At 37.0% G+C, this 23921-nt stretch overlaps 2 protein-coding genes across 2 annotated transcripts; one reads left to right on the forward strand and one right to left on the reverse strand.

Moving 5' to 3' along the window:
- Positions 1–3540: 3540 nt before the first annotated feature.
- Positions 3541–22502, forward strand: ergic3 (ERGIC and golgi 3). Its single transcript, XM_033966944.2, has 13 exons — positions 3541–3712; positions 6234–6304; positions 7105–7192; positions 7307–7426; positions 9206–9302; positions 10004–10169; positions 10826–10883; positions 13198–13229; positions 13502–13598; positions 18744–18808; positions 18900–19036; positions 19290–19345; positions 20020–22502. The coding sequence occupies exons 1-13, from the start codon at positions 3625–3627 to the stop codon at positions 20097–20099; spliced, it is 1155 nt and encodes a 384-aa protein (XP_033822835.1). The 5' UTR covers positions 3541–3624; the 3' UTR covers positions 20100–22502.
- romo1 (reactive oxygen species modulator 1) lies at positions 16024–18009 on the reverse strand. Its single transcript, XM_033966945.2, has 3 exons — positions 17884–18009; positions 16630–16760; positions 16024–16281 (listed from the first exon to the last, which is right to left on the reverse strand). The coding sequence occupies exons 2-3, from the start codon at positions 16758–16760 to the stop codon at positions 16173–16175; spliced, it is 240 nt and encodes a 79-aa protein (XP_033822836.1). The 5' UTR covers positions 17884–18009; the 3' UTR covers positions 16024–16172.
- Positions 22503–23921: the final 1419 nt, after the last annotated feature.

Here is a 23921-nt window from a genome sequence, read left to right on the forward strand (position 1 = left end):
CACTGTCATGGTAATGCTAACAACAGCAGACCACTTCATAATAAGGTGCAGACAGTACACAGAGCTACTTAGACTATACTGTATATCAGTACTGGGGCAATACACATTTTGCTCAAATACATGGAAAAAAAACAAACAGCTACAGGGCCTTAAAGCTGTGTGTTTTGTTCCTAACAGTGATGAAGTCAAAGCAGGCAGAGGACAACCTGGACTCTCTGAAACAAGAGTTTGACCAGATCCGCTCTGTGACTGGAGAAGAAGACATCGACAAACTGCTCCATGTATTCATCCAGGGTAAATACTCTACACTTGAGAATCAAGTATAGAAGTGAACTGGAAGGTCAAAGGTCAACTGGCATCCTTAACTCCTTATTAGAATGAATATCCTCTCTTTGTCTTTTAGAAGCTTTCTTATTTACCAGTATATTAAATATATATATTAAACTCCTTTCATATCAACAATATTAATCGAGCCTTTTACACAGTATATCGAGATGGGCAGTACTTAGTTATAATTAGGGGTCCACCAATCCAGCTTTTTCAGTTCCAATACCAATTTCGATACTATGGCTTTAAGTATCTGCCGATACCCGCTATCAACTGAAATAAGTGCAGAGACTGAGAACAGCATTTATTTCCTTTAACCAAAAGTAAAACTGATCCAAATGTGTTATGGGGCTGTTATTTATCCCACTACACAAACTATGTTAAGTAAGTAGTCTTATTACATCATTTTATGTTTTTATTTTATATATATCAGTTGATATTTGGAAGCTGATCTCCGATCCACTATTGGATTGGTGCATTCCTAGTTATAATTATTTAAGTACATTTCCATCCATCCATCCATCCACTTCTCCAATATTTTATGAACAAGTCCACTCTTCCTGAGTTCTGACTGGGTGACTGGGACACTCATGGTTCACCTGAATTAAAACAAAAGTGGCTGCTTACAAGGGAAAAAAAATATGTAAAAAAGGGGGCTGAAAAACATTGCGTATTTCTTCAGGATCAATGAGGAAAGCACTAAACTCTGTTAATGTGAAGTGTGAGAAGTGGAATTGTGTAGATGACAGGCTCCTGAGCTCCTTTGTTTCACATGTGTCACTGAATCTGAAACCAATTTGAATGGACAATTGTGTTTGGTTGGACTCGAGACCCGACAGAGTGGTGACTAAACTGATATCCCTTTGTATAAAAAAGGTAACATGTTTCCCCTACCACTAAAAACATATATAACAGGCTATCCTCTGGGACCAACACACCCCATCTCTATTTATCATCCACCCTTTTTGTCCTTAATTACATTTATTTAAAATTACAAATCAAACACAAACATCTTCTCTTGCTTGGTACTGCAATAGTCATTCCTCTATATGCAAATTTGGACAAATATAGTCATTGTTTTAACATAACAAATGTGTACGCTCTTCTGATCCTTTTTATCCCCAACACACAATGTAATAAGTTTGTGTCATGTCATATTCATGTGTTCATTTCAAATCTGTTACAGCTGACTGGAACTTTAGTCTCCTCAAATTTGTGAATGGACAAAATGAAGAAATTGAACCTTTGAAGGACGACATTGAGCAGGTTAGATGAAAATACTGTTAAATCTATAGATGGTGCCAGAATTTCAAACAGCGTATCCTAACATTTCTGATATTTTTGGACTTATAGATCCAGGGGGAGATGGAGGAGTTCCAAGTGAGGTGTCAGCAGAAGAAGCAGAGCCACAGAGCCAAAATAGAGGCGCTCTCTAAAACAGTTGCAGGAGGTGGAGGCCAAAACAGCTCTGTATCAAGAACAGGCCCGTGTCAAAAGCAGCATCCTGGAACGAATCAAAGCAGGTTAGTGACTGTGTGATTTCAGGATTTTTGTTTTGTGTCAAAAGTAAGTTAGTGTTGTTATAAAATAATCTCAAATTCTGTCAAACTCTGTTTCGAATCTTAGAAGTTCACTCAATACCAATTACGGTACTACAGTGACGATAAATCCTTCTTTAACAACAGAATTTTCATATACAATATAATAGTCGTTTCTTTGTTACCACAAGGTCATATTTGTTCTGATAAAGCTCAAAATCATACTAAACCTGTTCAGGAAACCTCAAATTTTGTCCAGTGAATGTGATTTTTGTGTTGTTGACACTTGCTCAACAGTTTCATATTAGTATTTAATATTGATTAGTATCTTATTTTCAATACTTTTGACTCTGGGTTGTGGCATAGTCCTGATTGGTGCTAAACAGTCTGCTGTGATTGACCATTCAGAGTGATGATATTTAAGAACGGGGTATGGATGTGGTTAGGATTAGCAAAATAGTTACAGTTAGCCATTGGGGAAATGGTTTTGGTTAGTTAACATGTTAACAGTAACTTAAAAAAAAAAACATGTGTCACCTACTGGCCTTGTGTTGTTGTTTTTCAGGGACTGAAGTCCATCTGAAGTCCACATTGCTGCTTCTGCCCGCACTCACCGCTCCTCCTCCTCTCTCCATCTCATTGTACCCTCTGCCCGACTTGTGACCATGTTGAACAGGGCTTTCAGCCGCTCTGCCCCCCAGCTTTGGAACTCTCTCCCTCCTGATCTCCGCAACTTAGACTCTCTTCCACTCTTCAAATCCAGACTCAAAGCTCACTTGTTCAGACTGTCCTACCTCTTGTATCCAATCACACATCTTTTATCAATCAGTTTTTTGTCATTTGTATGTTTTTATCTAATTTTTATCTTGTTCAGTGTCCTTGATTGTTTTGAAAGGTGCTTATAAATAAAATGCATTATTATTATTATATGTTCAAAGATTAACTGTGACAGTGATGATAACATCTGCTCATATTTGGAATCCTTGGAGCGAGGAAATGCTCACCATAAAGACCTGGGAGCTCAAGGAGCACGGGCACCAAAAATAATCTTCAATCAACCTGTTAACATAAGGATATAATAAACATGACGATATTTGTGCACAGACTTCTCATTCACTAAAGTTTGTAATGTGCAGAGTTTTCTCTTTTGGCATTGGATTTATAATATACATGTCAAGACACCAAAAGCATTTTACAATGTATTATTTATCCACTCCACACTTGGTTGTAGTAACTACTATTGTAGCCACAGCAGCTGTGGAGCAGACTGACAAAGGTGCCAATCTACACCATTGACAATTTTGACCACCATCAATTATCAATTCTTACTAGGCAATGTGGGAAAAGTGCCCTGCCTAAGGACACCTGATATTCACACCGGTCTTCCACCCAAATACTAACCAGGCTTGGTCTTGCTTAACTTTCAACATCTGTTGAAACTGGTCATTGACAAACGGGTATGGTCATTTAGGTCCACTTCCTAGGCATGTAGAACATCATCAGAAAAATCCTTTTTAAACCCTTTCTCCTGTCAACTATGTGAAATCTGCCAGCTTTTAACGTTTACTAGCTTTCTTCAAGATTTTATTTTATTTGTGGAATTTCCTCACGCTCACGCGGCCGAGTGTGATTGGTCCAACTGTAGATGCGTGATGCGTGTCCCGGAAGCAGAGCCGATGTGGAGGAGCAGGCAGGCGCGTCAGGCTGTCATCTGCTGTCGGCAACTTGTGTGTCTAGCAGGTGGTGTTTTCGGGCTAAAATGGATACCTGGAACAAACTGAAACAATTCGACGCCTACCCCAAAACCCTGGAGGATTTCCGAGTGAAGACATGGGGCGGAGTGACCGGTAAGTTTGGAAAATCGCGTTGGAAAAGCACAAATGATACTGTTAGCATTTGAGGCTAACAACACAGCTAACTGATTCAATCCGGCTTTTTCTTTCTAAAATGATTCAGTTCTTGATCACAACTAAATGTCAAGATTTTTATGCAAGATACACGGTGAAATAAGCGTTAGAAATATAAATTACATTTCTAGGATGAGTAGAGAAAGATTATTTTTTATTTGGAGCTGAAGAATAAATTGACACAATGCAAGTACTTATTTAAAATGAATTATTTAAAATTGCATTTGAAATATGAATGACATATTTTAGATTAATAAAGATCCTATAATAGGCAAAATTGGCTCTTGTGAGTTTTAAGCTATGTTATAATGTTGCGCCTCATCAAAAACATACCTGGAGTTGTGTTTTGTTTCATTCACACATGTATGTGTAGCCCTTTAATATTAGTTTGTCCAATCGCCAAAGCTCAAAATGCTCTATTCCACGTTGTAATGTCATGTAGTGGTAGTTTTAAAGTTAAAACAGCTACCTTTAGTTCATAGTTTGGCAGTTCCAGGGCTGAAATCATCCAAATGATTCTAGGTGTATGGATTTTAAAAACATAGTAGAGCATTTCCTGTATTATTAAATGACATTACAAGGTGGAACAGAGCATCTTCAGTTTGAGAGAGAAGAAGTCAGCCTAAGTATGCAGGGTTTGTGTGTTAACCTCCTAAGACCCAAACTCTTGCATGACCTGCTTTATTAATTTCTCTTCGTTATTTGGGCTGATCGGAACCTAATGAGTGTAAAAATAAAGAATTACTTTTTTAGTAGTTTCTGAGAAAAGTGATGTAAAACGAATGTCCTCGTATGTGGACCTTTTAATCATTTTGATAAAACATTTGAATAAAACTATTTATTAAGTGTCACAGCAACATTTGTCCTGAACAGAAGGAGAAACAACAGTTGTGCCTCTTGGAACAATGTGTGTCATATGAAGTGCTGCTGACAGGTGCAGGAAGATATGTGCCTTTACAAAAAAAATAAAAAAAAAAAAAAAAAAATATATATATATATATATATATATATATATATATATATATATTCTAAACTCTTTAAAAGATTCTAAATTGAACATTTTTGCATTGTTGCTGTTCTTGCATGCTGTTCTTCGTCTTCTAAAAATTTGCATTGTGGCCTAGACATCCCAAAATGTGTTGTCCACATACGCCAAGTCCTAGGAGGTTAAACATGTGTGAGTGAAACAAAACACAACACTGGAGATGCTTTTAATGAGGAAAAGACATTATGACATAGATCAGATCAGTCAGTATTTATCATGGGGACTTTTTCTTTGTACTTGTGGAGAACATTTGGTTATTTTTCTGTTCTACGATAAAATTTGAGCTGTAGAAGGTTGAATAAGTAACTCATTATAGATACAACTTTACTACTAAGAGTTGCATTGTGCTATTTATTTATTTATTACAGCTCATGTTTTGTAACTATATTGTACATTTAGAATAGTTTTTTGTTCATAATCCTACTTTTCAGTATTATCGCATATCGTCAATGTTTTCTTCAGCAATTTGTTGTACTTCAAAATGGGATATTTTGACAGGCATAGGGGGCTTTAATATACAAGTTAGCAGCGTTAATAATAGTAAGCTATCAATATTTCATAATGACACAAAATTAGACTACTCTTTGACAATAGTTTTATGTACATAATTATAATTAAGTGTAAATAAAACTTTTATTATAGATTCCATATGTGTATTAAAATATCAAAAGGAATGTCTTGTAGCAATGCTTTTCAAGGTGTTTAGCAGAATTACAACATTAACACAAATAAGTTGTTCGTGTACTATGTAACTTTTCTGGTATACTTGCTCATCTCTGTGGTGATATTATTGCTTTGCCTGGAATGTCCCGCAATATGGGAATAGACCGATCCATCTTTTTCAGTTCCGATGCCGATTCCGATATTACAGCTTTAAATATCTGCTAACGTCTAATATCAACCAATACCAATGTGGAGAAAAATAGAATATGTAACTGTTATATATCTCTTAAGCAACTACAGAAAAAACTTTGTATAAATAACCCTTCAACTACTACAAGTAAATAATCTTATTGCATCAATTTATATGTCCAGGCAGGATATCAGCAAAACCGATATTAAAAGGTGATATCCGATCCAGCAAAATTTTCAGTATTGGTGCAGATATCTGATACCAGTATTATCTGTCGCCAAAGAGACAAGCAGGAGATTCCACTAGACCAATTTAGAAGTCATATCTGAGGACACGTGACCTGCACACAGTAAGAAATAAAAAATGTATGTGTTTTAAGGGATTTTGGATATGTTTAGATAGATCACAGTTTAAAATTATACTCTGGATAACAATCTCAAGGGTGACAGACTCCCCATCAGAAAAGTGACACAGTTCACCTTTTAAAAGAAGTTTTATTTCTCTTCTTTTGTAGATACTTATACGTAGCATCATTAACCTCCATATTTTACCATGTTTTTCAGTGACTCTGATCAGTGGAGTGATCATGCTGATCCTGTTCATCTCTGAGCTGCAGTATTATCTCACTAAAGAGGTTAGTCCTGTCTATGTGTGAAGAAATGCAAAAATTGTTGAACAAATCCTATGGTCAACTTTAACAATACTTTGGTTAAATTATAGCAATCTTCAAAAACTAAGCACCAACTGAAATCTGTACAAAAATAATGAATAATAAACTATCTGAAAACTGCTGGTTTTCAGATGACATTGCAACATTCTGCACCAGTACAAAATTCCCATGCTTTCAGTTACGTTATTTTAGTTCAATTCCAAAACAAGACATGATAATTGGTTGTTAACATTGATCAAATATTTGTAGTGTTTGTAATGCTGTAATTGTGACCATTGACGTAGCTATTGCATTTGCCTCTTAAGGTAAAGAAAGCCACAAGAAAACACAACCCTACAAGATAATGTTCGTTCTAAGAGGCATGTTTGTTTTCTGTGTAGACCTGTGCAACTGGTTTGATGAGCTTTTGCACAAAGATTGTCCCCAGAGCATAGAGATTAGACTTTTACTGCTGAAGTGTAAATGTCACATTTCTTTATTGAAAGGTGAAAAACCAGGCCCACTACTCACTGTAACAGAAAGTTGTGTATTCAGGCTTAGTCTGCCCTTAAAGCCTAAGATGATCCTCTTTTATGAACCCAAATAACAAGTCAAACAAGTCAAACTGAAAAGCTTTCAATTTGTTCTCTTAAAGGGGGCATATTATGTTATAGCCATTTTTCAACACATAAATTATTCTGTCAATTAGATACATTTTGTGGTTTATAATTAACAAGTTTTTTTCCTGAAGTCATGAGATGTGGTTGGCCTGTATTGTTGCTTAGGTTCACCCTGAGCTGTACGTGGACACTTCTCGAGGAGACAAACTCAAGATTAACATAGATGTGGTGTTTCCTCATATGCCCTGTGCCTGTAAGTACCACTACCATTTTATATAATACCATATTTATATATATTGAAATTGTGATTTAACAAAAAAAGAAAAGAAAAATCAAGTATAATTTTATATGTTTTTTCCCTCCTCAGATCTCAGTATTGATGCGATGGACGTGGCTGGAGAACAACAGTTGGACGTTGAACACAATCTTTTTAAACAAAGACTTGACAAAGACCTCAAACCAGTGACGGACGAAGCTGAAAAACATGGTACTATACAACATTTTACCTTTTATATTTTATTTACTGAAATATCCAGTGTCCTATAGATGGTGATATTATGAAGTTTTTTCAGTATATACAGTACCATTCAAACGTTTGGGCACACCTTCTCATGCAGTGTTGTTTTTCTTTGTTTACTACTTTCTACATTTTAGATACACAGGAGACATTAAATATATGAGGCAAGATGTATGGAGTTGTGTCATTTCACTTTTTTTCTTTATTACATTTTTTCTATTGTAGCTTCAAAATCCTCAAAATAGCCACTCTTTGGTTTGTCGACAGTACTGCAAACCCTCGGCCTTCTCTCTCTGATCTTTATGATGAAGTGTCCTGAAATGATTTTCACTTCACAGGTATGACGCATCAGGGTCAAGAAATGTCAAAAGTGCAAAACAGGGTTTAAAGCAAAGCGTGGCTATTTTTAAAAATCTTAATACAAAGAAAAGGCTTCATACATTGTTTTCTGTTGGAGAGGACACAAGTAACACTCATCAAAATAAAAAAAATATAAAAGATTCCTGCACTCTAACATGCAAAAAGTGAGGGTTATTTATAGTGGGGCAACATTTCAGCAGTTAGGCCTTTATCAGTCAAATACTTTGTCTGAGGCTGCGGAGTGGCAGAAGTGACACCTAAGGATGGAACAGTAAACGATAATGTTGTTTATGGTGATTATAGGATAGACAATAATCATTCATGGGACATTTTATATAATTGTGAGAATTGCCAACAGAGATAATCACCATTAAACACCAGAATGTGCAGAACAAACCTACTTATCCATAATGTTCTCTCCTGGATTGTAGTTGTTTTCACTGATAACACAGTACAACTATATAAAAATTGTGGAATTATTCATAACATTAAAATTATAGATATTAATATCCGTAACATTTTAAGATTGTCAGCAACTTCAATCATTATCGTGATATTGGCATTAATCGCAATCATTTTGGCCATGATAATCATGACACAAAATTTCAGTATCATCCCATACCTAGTGACACCCAATAAGAGCACCCAGAATGCCTCATGAAAAAAAACATACATATACATAAATAAGTGACACATAACTACACAAGATCTAATGCAGAAGGATCAAGTACATACATAGGCTGCTTAGCTGACGAAACATTGCTCCGCTGGAAATAAAGGTCACTTTTTGTTTTCCTTTAGATTTAAAAATCTTCAACAGGTTTAGAGTTATTTTGAGTTTCTTTTTTTTTTTTTTACTACATTGTCCATTCATAGTTTTGATGTTTCAGTATGAATTAAAAAATGTAAATAATCACTGAAATAAAGAAAAAACAACAAGAAAAGGTGTGTCCAAACTTTTGACTGGTAATGCAAGTATGTAATATGGGAGATGTGAACAAGAATTTGTCTCTCCATTTTCATGACAATAATCAGACCATTATCCAGTCCACCTGAAATGAGCTGCCCAAAAAGTAAATATAGTTTTAAAATTAAACAAATGGAAGTTAAATGATGATTCTAATTATAAGCAAAATACTCAAGATCCTACATTTGCATACCTTCAAAACCGTGATTATATGATCTTGTAGCTTATATATTGCTCCCCACCACATGACCATGGCCCAAAACTAAACAAAGGAGCAGCCAGCCCCAGAAGTGGTCAAAGATGGCTTGACCTATCATTTACATTAAGTTGGTAGTATTTTAATCGGTCCTGAACAACCAGATTATAGTCCTCCTCAGGCCCATAGTAGATGACACTGTATATGACTGTGCTGTTATGTACAGAGCTGGGAAAAGCAGATAACGGTGAAGTATTTGACCCGAGTTCGTTGGACCCAAATCGATGTGAGAGCTGCTATGGAGCCGAGACAGAAGACCTAAAGTAAGTTAAGTAAAGGAAAGGAAGTTTTCCAGTATCAATGTTTTTTGAAATAGGTTAAAATGATTAAAATTATTGAAGTGTTATATAATTAATCATTAAAAATACTAAAGAGTTTTATTGTGCCATTTTTTAAATTGTAGTTCATGTTTGATTTAATGAGGTTTATTTAAAGATACAGTATGTAACTTTCTGGAGGTGGCATGATTCTGTAGAAATGGAAAGTTATAGCACTATGGGACATTCTTCATGGAGATAGATTTTATGGCACACTGTAAGATTATAGACAAAGGAACAACATTTCTATGGAAAAAAAAACCTGAGCAGGCCCTCCTCCAGGCCAAATAAAGAGTCAGGTTTGTGGAGATGCAAGCCCGCTCACAGTATCAATAAGGATGTACTTTTTCAGTGCAATAAACACAACCAAATAAACGTAATAATACTCAATATCTATTCTGATAACATAATGATAAAAAACACACTCTCTTTAGACAATAAGATGTGAATGTGTGACTTAAATCTTTTTAGTATCATTTAGTATCTTACTTTTAATACTTTTGACAACCCTAGTAGCTAAACAGTATAGGGCACATCTAAATTGGATCTTCTGACAGGCTGAGGATGCACAGTTTCCCTTTAATTTGGGACTCGTGATAAGAATGCTACGTCTATAACATCAGAACTGGTATGTCGATTTCCTATAGATGCTGTAACACGTGCGATGATGTGCGTGAGGCCTACAGGAGACGGGGATGGGCCTTCAAAAACGCAGACACCATCGAGCAGTGTAAACGAGAAGGGTTCAGCCAGAAGATGCAGGAGCAGAAGAACGAGGGCTGTCAGGTTTACGGCTTCTTAGAGGTCAACAAGGTACAGACGTGTTTATAAGGCCACATTTACTTCTCTGCTCCATCTGACTGGGGCTGTAGGGCTTTAGGCATTTAGTCGATTAATCGGTCGATGGAGTAATCCTTATATTTTGATTATAAAGATTTATATGGAACAAAAGAAAGAGAAGTTAGTGAGGTTGAAGATTGGGTATTTTTTTTTGTTTTTAAATGTAAAAACGAAGATTAAACTCATGGTTCACAAGTTTAATCTGTCTTTATATAAATGCATTGTTTTGTAGTACTTTTTCTGTGTAAATAGTTGTTTTCGCATGAACTCCCCTTGCAGGTTTAGTTTAGTGAGTGCACTTTGGGTGTTATACATAGAGAGCTTTTGACACGTCCCCTTTTTTAGTCAATCAGCAGGACATGTCTTTGGTCAACCAAGAATTTCTTTGGCCGAATGCAGCCCTACATCTGACCCTCTCTTCTGCTCCATCTGTATTCACTGTCCCTCTTCTGTCCAAACCCATCTCACCCTGGACACATGGGACTTAATCTCATCAATTAAATGTAACTAGTGACATAAAACACATTTAGGCCTTTAGTCAAATAGTATAAGCATTAATGAATATAAAACAGAAAATTCAAGTTTTATAGAAATAAGATGAAGTTGGTGAACGTGGCTGTGTTTTTCAGGTGGCAGGAAATTTCCACTTTGCTCCAGGGAAGAGTTTCCAGCAGTCGCATGTTCATGGTAAGTCACTGGACACTTCCTTCAGCATGACAATTCAAACATGTCATCTGTTTTACACTGCACCATCTAAAGTGGTTTCAGTGTATGACTATTATTTCTGTTTAATTTATTTTAATAGATAATTTTTTCTGACAAATGTTTAGTTTGTTTTCATACCTGACAGTTTGGACTGCACTTGATGCTGTTATGACGTCTCTGGTCAGCTGATTAAAACAGCAACATCACATGACCACTCTGAGTAAGAGCGCCAGTGAGCAGTCCAAACTGTCAGGTATGAAAACAAACTAAGCCTTGGGCTGGAAAAAGAATTGTGACAGAATCTATTAAAATAAAGTAACATAAACCAGATGAACCTCATTAGACTATATATGTTTTATTTTAAAAACATTTCCTCATTTGTTGCTTTGTTTGTGTTAGTGATGGACATTTAACAGCATCATACCTTTTTATAACTTGTAGAAAGTGGTAACATGTCAGACTATGATCCTGCATGGACATGTTGTTGGGAGAAGTCCAGTGGAAATGGGACTACTTTGGGGCGGCACAAACTGCAATTTCAGTTGACAGTTATCAAATTACAAAGTCTGTAATTATTTAGATAATGCAAAGAATTACATATACATTCCTGTCTTTTTTTTGTTTCTCTACAAACATTTTCTCAAATACATGGGATTATTCTGTTAGTTCATTCTTCTCCTAAATCTTAATGATCCTGGATTGTTTCCAAAGAACAGAATTCTACTTTTTGACCATAAATCACAAATCTATTAAATATTCAGAATACATCATAAAAATCACAATTACATATTTTTTTAAAAATGGTGCAGCCCAAGACTACTTATCCACATTTTCACTTGGATCAATATTTTATGTGTTTAAAGCAACTGGTAATTATTCTGTTAGATTCCTTCAGTGGTTACTTTATTATTTTACAGCAGAAATAAGAGACAAGACTCACTTCTGCTACTGTGACTTTTGGGGGCTTTACATATTTTGAAGCTTCATACAGTTTTACTATGAGCTTGTCCAGCCCCCTCCTGTCTGAGTCTAAGTGTTTGTTGTTACTGGTTGATTAAAGTGGCTCTTCTCTCTCCTTTCTGCAGTGCACGCTGTGGAAAGTAAGTCCTTTTCTTTGCAGATTTTGCTCCAGATTTTTTTTTTTTCTCTAACTTGCCTAAGCTACAGATCTCACCCAGAACACAGTAGCTAGGCCAGCCTCTCCTGTTCATGTGGTACAGACTGGAATCCCAGGCAAACAAATTCTTTAGTTTCATTAAACATACTCTATTTCCTTTCTCTCAACTCTCATAAAAACATTAAAGTACATATGACAGGTCCACATGTTTTTCTAATTATGACTTGGTTTGGTGGGATCATACCTGTCATAAATATTTATCAGCTCCCTTTGTCTTCAGCAATGAAAATTCCATCCAAAATGCATGTGCCAGTAAGGTATTTTATGTCAGTTAACATTTTTATTTAACAAAATAAAGTCGTTGTGATTTATTTGTCAAATTATAACTATTGTGTAATTTAGACAGGTTTTAGCCTTTGTTCACATTATGGTTAGAGATGCAGTGATTTTGGCTATACTGATCAAATTTGGACTTTTTAGCTTATTGGCTGTTAACCTTGAATCTTCAGCACAGGCCTATATTTTGTTTTTGCTGACCTGTGTAAAGATTACACGCAAAGCTTTTTAGGCGACACTGCTTGCTTGGAGGTTTGTAGTAAATTTAAATTAAATAATTTGGGGGAAAATAATCAATCTGCCCTACATATTCGAACAAAAAAAGAGGACTTTATCAGCCACCCGTTGCTCTGGATTTTAATCAGAATCAGCCAGAAAAACAAAACAAAACGTGTCTATATCTGTGGTTGCTACGTAACAGTTACCTCTATGTATCTGCTGCCCATGTCCAACCAGGTGGTAAAATTTTAAAACAAAAAAAATAATCTAAAAATATCTAATCAAATGAGTAGTGTAATCTGTCATATGCACTTCAAGTGTTTGACCTTGTGCTGTTATTTCTATTGACTGCATGGTACATATAAATACCCTGTTTTTAAAATAGATATTTGATTCTGCCAGTCTGACTTGTATTAGAAAAGAAAGGAAGTTTTGTTTGGCTAGTCAGGCTATGCTAGCACTACTGAAATAGCCTGGGTGACATAAATGAAATGCACCCATCCAGTCCTGAACAGTGTCTGTTATAATCCTAAAAATGGTATGCCCTTTGTGTATGTGTATATGTTATCTCTTTATCCTTTTAGCAGTATAATTAATATGTGACATTTTCTTTCTCTCCCACAGTTCACGATCTACAGAGTTTTGGCTTGGATAATGTAAGTATAGATGTGTGAATATGATCCTAAACACTGCATTTTGAACCTCCACATCCATGCAATACAACCATACTTTACCATATTGCCCTTTACCATACAGCAAAACACCGCGTCACTGATCAGAGGTCACAGTGTATTTAAATAAACTTTTGTGAAACGGAAGCATTTGAGTGACTGAGTTTCACTTTAAAACAGTTCTATCATGATTTGATGTGCATGTTGTATTTTTTTCCTATGGTAACCATAGTGCTTGTGCTGCTTTGTTTCTTTAGATAAACATGACCCACATGATCAGACATCTGTCATTTGGTAAAGATTATCCAGGAATCGTTAACCCTCTGGACGGGACCAACGTCACTGCTCCACAAGGTAAAGTTATACCAGATACATTTAGGATTGTCACAATTAGTGTGTCACATTGATCAAATTTCAAACTCAATTTCGAATAAATTCAATACCGATTTTCATACCCAAATGATCATGTTAGCTCTTTTTTAGACAATATGGTCATTTTCAATGGAGTAGTATTTTTTCATTATACCATGTGGTTTTACACTAGTTTTGATAAAACTCAAGATGAAACTGTTCAGGAAAGGTCACAACAGCAGCGTAGAACTGCCAAGTCAAAAAACAAAAATTGAAACTTGGCAGTATCCCATTTTAACATGATACCAACATGAAATTATGTGATGGTTTCATGTTAAAATGTGATAGAAAATTATTATTATAATTAAGTGATACAGTGGGTACGGAAAAGTATTCAGACCCCCTTAAATGTTTCACTCTTTGTTATATTGTAGCCATTTGCTTAAATCAGTTAAGTTCATTTTCCCTCATTAATGTACACACAACACCCCATATTGACAGAGAAACACAAAAATGTTGAAATTTTTCCAGAATTATTAAAAAGGAAAAACTGAAATATCACACGGCCGTAAGTATTCAGACCCTTTGCTCAGTATTTAGTAGAAACACACTTTTGCTAATACAGCCATGAGTGTTTTTGGGAATGATGCAACAAGTTTTTCACCTCTGGATTTGGGGATCCTCTACCATTCCTCCTCTCCAGTTCTGTCAGGTCAGATGGTGAACGTTGGTGGACAGTCATTTTTAGATCTCTCCAGAGATGCTCAATTGGGTTTAAGTCAGGGCTCTGACTGAGCCATTCGGGAACAGTGACATTATTTTAGCTGTGTGCTTAGGGTCATTGTCCTGTTGGAAGGTGAACCTTCAGCCCAGTCTGAGGTTCTGAAGACTCTGGAGAAGGTTTTTCTCCAGGATATCCCTGTATTTGCCCGCATTCGTCTTTCCTTCGATTGGAACCAGTTGTCCTGTCCTTGCAGCTGAAAAAGCAGTTGTTGCCACCACCATGCTTCACTGTTGGGACTGTATTGGACAGGTGATGAGCAGTGCCTGGTTTTCTCCACACATACCACTTAGAATTAAGGCCAAAAAGTTCTATCTTGGTCTCATCAGACCAGAGGATCTTATTGCTCACCATCTTGGAGTCCTTCAGGTGTTTTTTAGCAAACTCCATGTGGGCTTTAATGTGTCTTGAACTGAGGAGAGCCCCCCGACTTGTGGAGGGCTTCAGTGATGGTCGACTTTCTAGAACTTTCTCCCATCTCCCGAGTGCATCTCTGGAGCTCAGCCACAGTGATCTTTGGGTTCTTTTTCTCTCACCAAGGCTCCTCTCCCCCGATTGCTCAGTTTGGCCCGTTGTCCCAAACGTCTTCCATTTAAGGATTATGGAGGCCACTGTGCTCTTACGAACCTTAAGTGCAGCAGACATTTTTTGTAACCTTGGCCAGATCTGTGCCTTGCCACAGTTCTGTCTCTGAGCTCTACAGGCAGTTCCTTTGACCTCATGATTCTCATTTGTTCTGACCTGCACTGTGAGCGGTAAGGTCTTTTATAGACAGGTGTGTGGCCTTCCTAATCTAGTCCATTCAGTTTAATCAAACACAGCTGGACTCCAATGAAGGTGTAGAACCATCTCAAGGATGATCAGAACAAATGGACAGCACCTGAGTTAAATATGAGAGTCACAGCAAAGGGTCTGAATACTTATGGCCGTGTGAAATTTCAGTTTTTCTTTTTTAATAAATCTGCAAAAAATTCCACAATTTCGTGTTTCTCCGTCAGTATGGGGTGCTGTGTGTGCATTAATGAGGAAAAAAATTAACTTAAATGATTTTAGCAAATGGCTACAATATAACAAAGAGTGAAAAATTTAAGGAGCCTGAATACTTTCCGTACCCAAATGGAGAACCACATTTTAACATGAATAAAATTCAGCAGTATCACATTTTAACATACCATTATGAAATGTTGTTTCAAGTACAGATTTGGCAGTTGTACGCTGCCGTAGGTCATATTTTATTTCGTTGCTTTTTTTGTTTTTGTTTTCAATATCAATACTTGGTCAGGATAACACATTTTGAAGTGCATTATTTGCAAAAAAACATTTACTTATATATTACAGTTGCAGTATATTATATTTCGTAATAATCAAAACATCAACAAATATTTTTTAAGAATGCTGCATTGGCATTAATCATTACAGCTCTGCCAATGACACATTATCTTGAACTGTAAACTATAGTAGAGTAGTATAAATTCATTATCCTAGCCTCTGCAGCTCAAATGTTTCAGTCTGTCAAATGTACAGATGATAAAAGTTTGTTTAATAAATAAAAAAATGAATGTCTCTATAGTATCATGATCATTATTGTGACAGGTCCAAAGACCTCATAATAGTTTGAAACTGTGACTCTTCAAACTTACCACAAACTCACATTTCAGAGGATTTATTGACAAAACTAGAAAGAAAGACAGCAAACACATTCCTAATGTTGTTGCATCTGAAACAGTCCCATAGATTAGTGATGATTCCGTAAATGAAAGTGGGTAAATTGGGGGTACATTTTGGCCAGTTGGTCCTCAGCAGCGGATACCCATTCCAATGGCCATAAATGTCCCAAAAGTGCCTCCGCTCTGCATCATGGTCTTTCCCACTCCTCCCATCAACTCCCGGCCTCGCATCCCAATCCTGGAGGGAAAAAGACTTGTCATTTCAAAGATATGTCTCAGGAGCACAGCTGAAGAATCCTCTATTCTTCTTCATGGTCCATGAACTAAGAATATAACAATATATTTATATGTATTGATTGATGATGTTGCATTGACTTAAAGGGCCTGTACCAATTTTCAGGTAAAATTTGCCCCAGTTCAGATGTATTGTATAAGCAGCCCTGGAGGTCGAAATAGGACAGCTGTATTTTGTGCGCATCTAATTATAAAGCGTTTTATTGTCTGATAATCAGGAAATGTGCTGCTAATTGTTGCAAACTCCGCTAGCGTCTCTAAGTTGTGAAAGGTGCCACGGTGCCATGTGTACCTGAGACATGAGAAAGTGCCAAACATGGCTCCAGCTGCCATCCCCACAGCAAAGCCCATCATAAAGCCCATCTTCACCCTGTCGAAACACGAGGGCTGGGTCTGTCCGTACGGCCCCACCGCCACCGGCATCTGTGGAGGAGGAAAACTTTGTTATGCAGTTATAGCTTGGGCTAAATGTGTTTATATTCACTGTTGAATGACAAGAGGAAAACAATATACAAACATCAAGAGGCCAAATATACATTTTGCATTTCTTTATTCCACTTTACTGTTAGGCACAGTGGTTCTCTACCTTTCAGTTGCAACCCTCATAAAAACTGTTGGCGTTCTTAACCTCTGACGCTATCAGCAAAATGATAAAAGTGGCCTCACGTCTACTGTTTGATTTTAATTTGGTTGGACAAAAAATATAAGAATCTATATTTACCACTGCATTTTAAGGATGTTAAGCCTTAAGAGTATTGTATACATTAAAAAATTTTCCCAGTATTATCTGGGGACCCTCTAAAATCATTTTGCAGCCCCTGTGGGTGTCCAGACCCCCAGGTTGCGGACCACTGGCCTACCACATATTGTTTTATCAATATGCAATACAAGGATGATGAAACATGTCAACATACAGGTGGTGCGGGATCATTACACTGTACTAATTGTATCTGTATACTTCCTAAGGATACGATACATATATACACACACAAGACGACAGGAACAAACTGATTTGGAGATCTTGATCTGGAAATGATTTCATAGCTGTGCTTTCATGTGTAAAAGTGGGCTTGGCTGCAGCTGTCACATGGCTACATTGTGAACATTTTGTGAACACTGTGTACTCCAGCTGCTCTTTCTTCTATTGATCAAACGTTTTACAGAAGTAATACGTACTTACTACATGATTGTTGTGTGCCATAGATAAACAGGAGCCCCGTTACGTAACAATCAAACGCAGTTAAGGTTAATCAATGTGTACTTTAGCCCTGGTAAGCTAATATTTCATTCCTTTACGCTTTTGTGCTTAATTTTGCCAGAGCAGCGACTTGGTTTTATGTTGGCTATCACACGTTTACCTAAATTCATGATAAAAACAAATAAAAAATATCTCGAAATTTGGCTTAAAAAGTTCTGTTAGCCTAGCATGCTAAGTAGCCTCCAACGACACGTATGGCCTTGACATGGAAAACAGACGCACGTTTCACATTCAAAGCTCACGTTCCCCTGTAAATAATGATCGAATCATGGTGCAGACGTGACTTACCGTGACGTGTAAGGTTCACTGAGTGTGTCCTGGAAGAATAAAGCTGAACCCTGGTTATTTCGGAGTAGGTTTGTGTAAATACCGTTTAGCAGCGCACCATAACACAGGAAGAGAAAAGCAGCGCTTTCATAGTAGCCAGAGGAGAGAGTTTAAGGGCGCCCTCAAGTGGTTAAGAGGACGTATTACAGAACATATTTATTATTGACCAATTTTGAGATTTTGGACTCATTTATTTACACTATGTCATCTGGAAACAATTAAATATCCAAACTGCGTGTCTATATTTATAACGTTTGGCATGTAGGTTTGTGCTACATGTAACAGTAGCTTGAGATGTTTACTCGCCTGTCGAGCCAGCCTCCTACTGTGGCAAGGATGTCTGTTTGCCCCAATTATTTTGTTCTCTATTATTTATTCACTGACAAATTTTAAAAAGCTATCATATCACCTGAAATATCACCTGTTGATCAGAATATCGACTGGAAGGAGAGAGGGTTATCACAAAAGAAAAATGAACTGTAATAAATCTCAATGTTATCAGTATTAATGTTAAAAAATACAATAGCTCTGGCTAAATACATTTTAACAACGCCATTTTTAAAATTTTAAATTAAATAATTTATTTCATGTATTTTTGACTGGCATTATCCATTAGATTCACGGGGATTGTCAACATAGCTGAATATAGTAGCAGTGGTATTAGTAGTGGTAATGGTAGTAGTAGTATGTATGATCACTTTCCACATACATTACAATAGCATTTCTAATCAAGAATGATCTATTGTTGGATTGTTGTTTGTGGTTGCTTTCTTCTGTGCTTGGGTCCATGGGTTTAATTAGTTATTTTTCTCTCCTCACAGCCTCAATGATGTACCAGTATTTTGTCAAAATCGTTCCCACAGTTTACGTCAAAACGGACGGTGAGGTCAGTCCTGAGCATTGTATTATTTTAATCATCACAAGACATTTTACGACATGTAAAATAATACCTTCAATTGTACCTTTCATTTTTCCAGATGGTCAAAACAAACCAGTTCTCCGTCACTCGTCATGAAAAAGTGGCCAATGGTCTGATTGGGGACCAGGGTCTGCCAGGGGTCTTTGTTTTATATGAGCTGTCTCCAATGATGGTCAAATTCACAGAGAAACACAGGTAGTACTTCAGCTATCAGATCAAAATTAAAATCTTATATCTTTGGGGAAAGGCTTCTTCTAGCCCTGTGGTTCTCAAAGTAGACCCTGGGCCCTATATCCAAATCTAGATTAGGTCATGAACATGCTTGAATTTCTGAATTTATTGCGACGCCATTGCAGAGGGCGGTAGTGCCTCCTTGGGATATTTTCATGATAAGTTTGAGAACCCTTGTTCTAAACTCAGTATTTTTGCATTTCTTGTTTGTGTCCAGATCGTTGACACATTTCCTAACAGGAGTCTGTGCCATCATCGGAGGAGTTTTCACAGGTTAGTCTTGTTATAGTTCTCAACAGCTGCAGTAGAATTTCAAATGCCCTATACCAGTTTTTTTTCCCCCATGTATATGATTAAAATGTGTCTTGCTCCAGTGCAGATATATTGTATAAGCAGCTCTGCATGCACTGTGTACTGTGTCTGCATTTACTTATAAAGTAAGGTAAGATCATCAGGAAATCAGGAAGTGCACTTTAGCACTAGGCTTCTGCCAATTCCTATTCGTTATAACCTTAGGCCTCTGCCCATTCTTTTTTATATCTTATTTACATTAATATTTTGCTTGTGAAATGTCTGAATAAACTGAAAACTGAACTAAAAAGAATGCTGTTGTTGTTACTGACACAACAAAATCCGCTCTGTTCTCGGAGCGTTGTGAAAAGCCCTTATAAAGTCACTGCGGTGAATAATTAGGATGCTCAGAATGCATAAGGTAAGTGAGGAATAACTTTGGACCACTGCAAACTTTTCATGTTTTTCCATGTTTTTAAGACAGTAAAAATCACATTGTGACATTTATGTGACAGTTGTGTAGTCGTTTGAGTGTTTGCATAACTGAAAATTCATTGGTTCAGACATCTTGAGAGCTGCTTTGACAGTATATCTGCACTGGGGTGAAATTTAACTTCATTACATGCATTCATCAGGATCTGTTGTGTTCTCCCTAGTTGCGGGTCTGATCGACTCCCTGATTTACCACTCGGCTCGTGCCATTCAGACGAAGATAGAGCTGGGCAAAGCGTCGTAACACACGGCCACCACGGTGCAACGCCACCAGACCACAGGACAGGCTCATGTGGACTGTGGACACTGCAGAGGATAGGCGGGGACAGGAGGGAGTCTGATATCCCACACACTGGACACTGCCTCCGCGTGAGCACCACACCCGTCCCTCACACACAACGCATACCGTAAAGCTGGGATTAAAGGAGCACTCCACGCGCAAGCTTATCCATGGGTTTCACAATTAAGTTTGAAGAGGGGGTATTGTGCAAAATCAACCTTTTTTGGAGCTTTCTGTTATTACGTTGTCCCTTATCAAAAACATGCCTGAAGAGGTTTTAGATGTCATCCATCCATGTTTGAGTAATCTAGCGATCTCTCCGGGGCCCTTTTCAAACCCTTTTCACAGTTAGCAGTACGATTCTGTCCAATGCTGAGCCCACAAGCCTACATTACCCATACGCCCACTTATAAAATATGTTAATATGCTGTTTTAGGCGATTACAGCATTTTCAAAACAATAAATGCTAATATGATGATCTAAATATGTTATGTGTTAGCATATACTCCATAGAAGTATAATTACCCCTCTTTAAAAATATTTTCCAAGTTGGATAATAACCCTAAGCTACATTACACTAATTTTATGAAATCTTGTGGTTGGAGTGTTCCCTTTAAACTACTTGAACTGTCTGCCATTTTCTACTCCCATCTCAAACTCAATGTGAACGAATGAATGAAGCCGTGCTGTTTGGGAGCACGTTTTAACCCTGTGAGAGATTTTTTTGTATGAAACATGAAAAACGTGTGTAAATATTGTACAGACACATCGCGCATTATGGTAAGTGCTTTGGTACGTTTTGGTGTGGGGAGGGTTCACAGAGGAGGTGAATGGATTTCGGACTTGTGTTTGTTGTGCACGGTCTTAAAGCGGCTTCAGTATCATGAACTGTCAGTGTTTACACATGAATAATTATGATGAATGCCCCCTAATGGTTTGAACAAGGATTGAAATCCAGAGATGTGTTTCGCGAACAGAAGAGTTTATACAGTCTATTAGGCTTGTCACAATAACTACTATACATGATAGATAGAACAACTGTTTTTTCTTTAGTAGCAGTGAGGGACTTTTTGTTATTTTTCTGTAATACTATAAGATTTGAGCTGTAAAGGGTTGAGTAAAGGTAAAGGTCACATTTTTATATAGCACTTTTCCACCTTCAAGGCCCTCAAAGTACTTTACAGTAATAAATAACTTCTACAGCTTATTATAGATACAAACTACTACTAAAATGTTTCCTTTTGCTATTTTTAAACAATTTTGAACAGTTTTTGGGATAATTCTGCTTTTGGGTTATTGTGTAAGTGGTATAGTTTTGTTTCAATATTATAATTTATTGTTTATATTTTCTATAATAATAAATATATTATAATTTAATAACTATACAGGTCCGAACAGTAACGGCAAAATACAAGAAGTGCAATGTGGAAGAATTGGCCGTTTTTAATATATAAATAGTAGTATTACATTCGAGAGAGTTGTTCCAGGCATGTCCCACCAGCAAGAGGCCCCGGGGAAGACCCAGGACTGAGGCCTTGGGGTCCGACCGGAGGAGCTGGAGGAAGCGGGAGTCCCTGCTTAGACTGCTGCCCCTGCGACCCAGCTCTGGCTAAGCAAAAGAAAATGGATAGTATTACATTAAAATAATAGGGATGGTCTGATATGAGGTTTTTAGGCCGATACTGATATCTGATATTTGTGTTGCCCTTGTGCCTGATAAATGAGAAATGACCCCACAGCAGAAATAATATCGGTGCCAAATATCAACACTTTTTTTTTTTTTCATATCAGACAGTCACTGATATCTGTGAAACTCGATATGGCCAATGAAAGCCTATAACCAATAAACCATCTCTATTCTTCAATAAGGTAATACAGTGGTTCAGTCCTCCATATAAAAATGCTAAAGTAATTTCTGACCAATGTTTTATCCTCTAATACAAACATTTATTTAAAGCAGATTTTGTATAAACACTGCCATTTTTTTAAACTTGGTCCAAGAAGTATTTACACCTCATAAAAAAATAAACAACTTTTACGGCGTTACTGAATGGTCAAATCCACTAGGGGGCATTTATATCCAATCTTACCAATATAAACAAAATGGTTCTAAGCCATACTTTTCCATTTCTCTTCCCATATCTTCTGGTAAATAACACAATTCCCTGTAACGATATAATCCAAAGCCATTTCCGAACTTGCCATAGTATTCTGATAATGGGGTTCAGAGGAGGAGGTTTATGGTGGTTGGTGGTTGCACCGTTGTGAGTTTTGAATCAGGGCTGTGTGTGTCTGTGTGAGTGAGAGCAAAAGATGTATTTATATTTTGAAGATTGTCATGTTTTTAAATGAATAAATGTGGAATACACTAGTTTTTTTGTGATGTTTTTATTTATTTAAGTGGACGTCTAGTGGTTAGAGGTTGGATTGTGTTGGTCAATCTGATTTTTCAGCCACCATTGGGTATGAGAACTGAATTTCAATAATCCATCAGATTTATTTTTAAAATGTACCACCGAAAAGTGTTCCCAACTAGATGTCGACTTTGAAAATATACAATATAAAAAATATCCTGCCCAAACAAAGCCATACCTAAAAATGGATATCACACCTCACACCAAGACGGTTCTGAATTCGATTACCAAGTCCCCGGGTCTTTCTATATGGAGTTTGCATGTTCTCCTCGTGTCTGGGTGGGTTTACTCTGGGTACTCCGATTTCCCCCATCAACCCAAAACGTGGACAATGGGTCAAATCCTCCTGCTACGACCAGCTCCTGACCAAAACTAGCTCAAGATCTGGAGATGATTCTTACTGCTGACAGGTTTAACCCAGAGACACTGAAGGATGGGTCAAATGCAGAGGACAAATCTTCCTACGGGGACAAAAACAAGTGTACCTTAATCTTAAATTAGTTTGATAATTGATCACTTTTCAACAACAATTCCCTCCTAAATCCAGTCATATACCAAACTAACAACAAACTTTAGATTGACTACAGTTCCTCTTTCCTCCACCAGGTGTCGCCCTCTCCTCTCGTCACACCCCGTTTCCTCTGTTTGTTCGTGGCATGAGTAACACTTCCTTTTGTCAGATTTAATAATTAGCAGCTGCTCTGAAAATCAGCTGAGTCACCATCACAACAACAACACCATGAGTCACATTGTATTTAGACGTTTTTTAGAGAAGGCTTACACAAAAAGGAGACAATGGGATTCTCTTTCTGGACTAAAGTAACGTAAAACCACGACAGCTGTCACTACAATCGCTGACAACGGCTACTACAGTTACTAATACCAAAATGACACCGTTTTTGTTGTTTTTGTGTCTTCACTTGAAAATAGATAAGGCAGATGCGCTGGTGAAATGATTTACACGCAAAGAAGACATTTTTCTGACCGTTTAAACCTTCATATAACAAAATAAAGTGCAATAAACTTATTTTTTATACTTGTCATAACCCTAACTACTGTTTTGTTTTTTCCCTGGTTAACATTATGGTTGCTAGGTAACAGTTATGGAATTACCTCTATAACTGCTGTCCATGTCCAACCAGGAAATAAAATTATAAACAGAATTTTAAAACTAGATAAAACTAGGCTTTTTTGTAGTAAAATCTTGAATATAATTATGTCAAGTACTTTTTTTGTGAAAAAGTACTCTAACCTGTCATATGCACTAGAAGCACAAGATGTGAAAACATACAGAATTTGTTGTATCTATAGTTTCATTTCTTTCTGGCATTGTTAGCCCTGCTTCTGTAGCCTACTTCTCTAATACACCAGA

Source organism: Periophthalmus magnuspinnatus, chromosome 5 (genome assembly GCF_009829125.3).
Source record: "Periophthalmus magnuspinnatus isolate fPerMag1 chromosome 5, fPerMag1.2.pri, whole genome shotgun sequence".
In the NCBI taxonomy this organism is placed as follows: Eukaryota; Metazoa; Chordata; class Actinopteri; order Gobiiformes; family Gobiidae; genus Periophthalmus; species Periophthalmus magnuspinnatus.

Bases quoted from the DNA above. Each gene is read 5' to 3' on its own strand.
- romo1 (XM_033966945.2), bottom strand. From the start codon at position 16,760: ATGCCGGTGGCGGTGGGGCCGTACGGACAGACCCAGCCCTCGTGTTTC. The intron at 16,282-16,629 runs GTACACATGGCA...TTTTCCCTCCAG, and splicing joins GGCACTTTCTCATGTCTCAG to GATTGGGATGCGAGGCCGGG.
- ergic3 (XM_033966944.2), top strand. From the start codon at position 3,625: ATGGATACCTGGAACAAACTGAAACAATTCGACGCCTACCCCAAAACC. The intron at 10,884-13,197 runs GTAAGTCACTGG...TCTCTCCCACAG, and splicing joins CCAGCAGTCGCATGTTCATG to TTCACGATCTACAGAGTTTT. The intron at 19,346-20,019 runs GTTAGTCTTGTT...TGTTCTCCCTAG, and splicing joins CATCGGAGGAGTTTTCACAG to TTGCGGGTCTGATCGACTCC.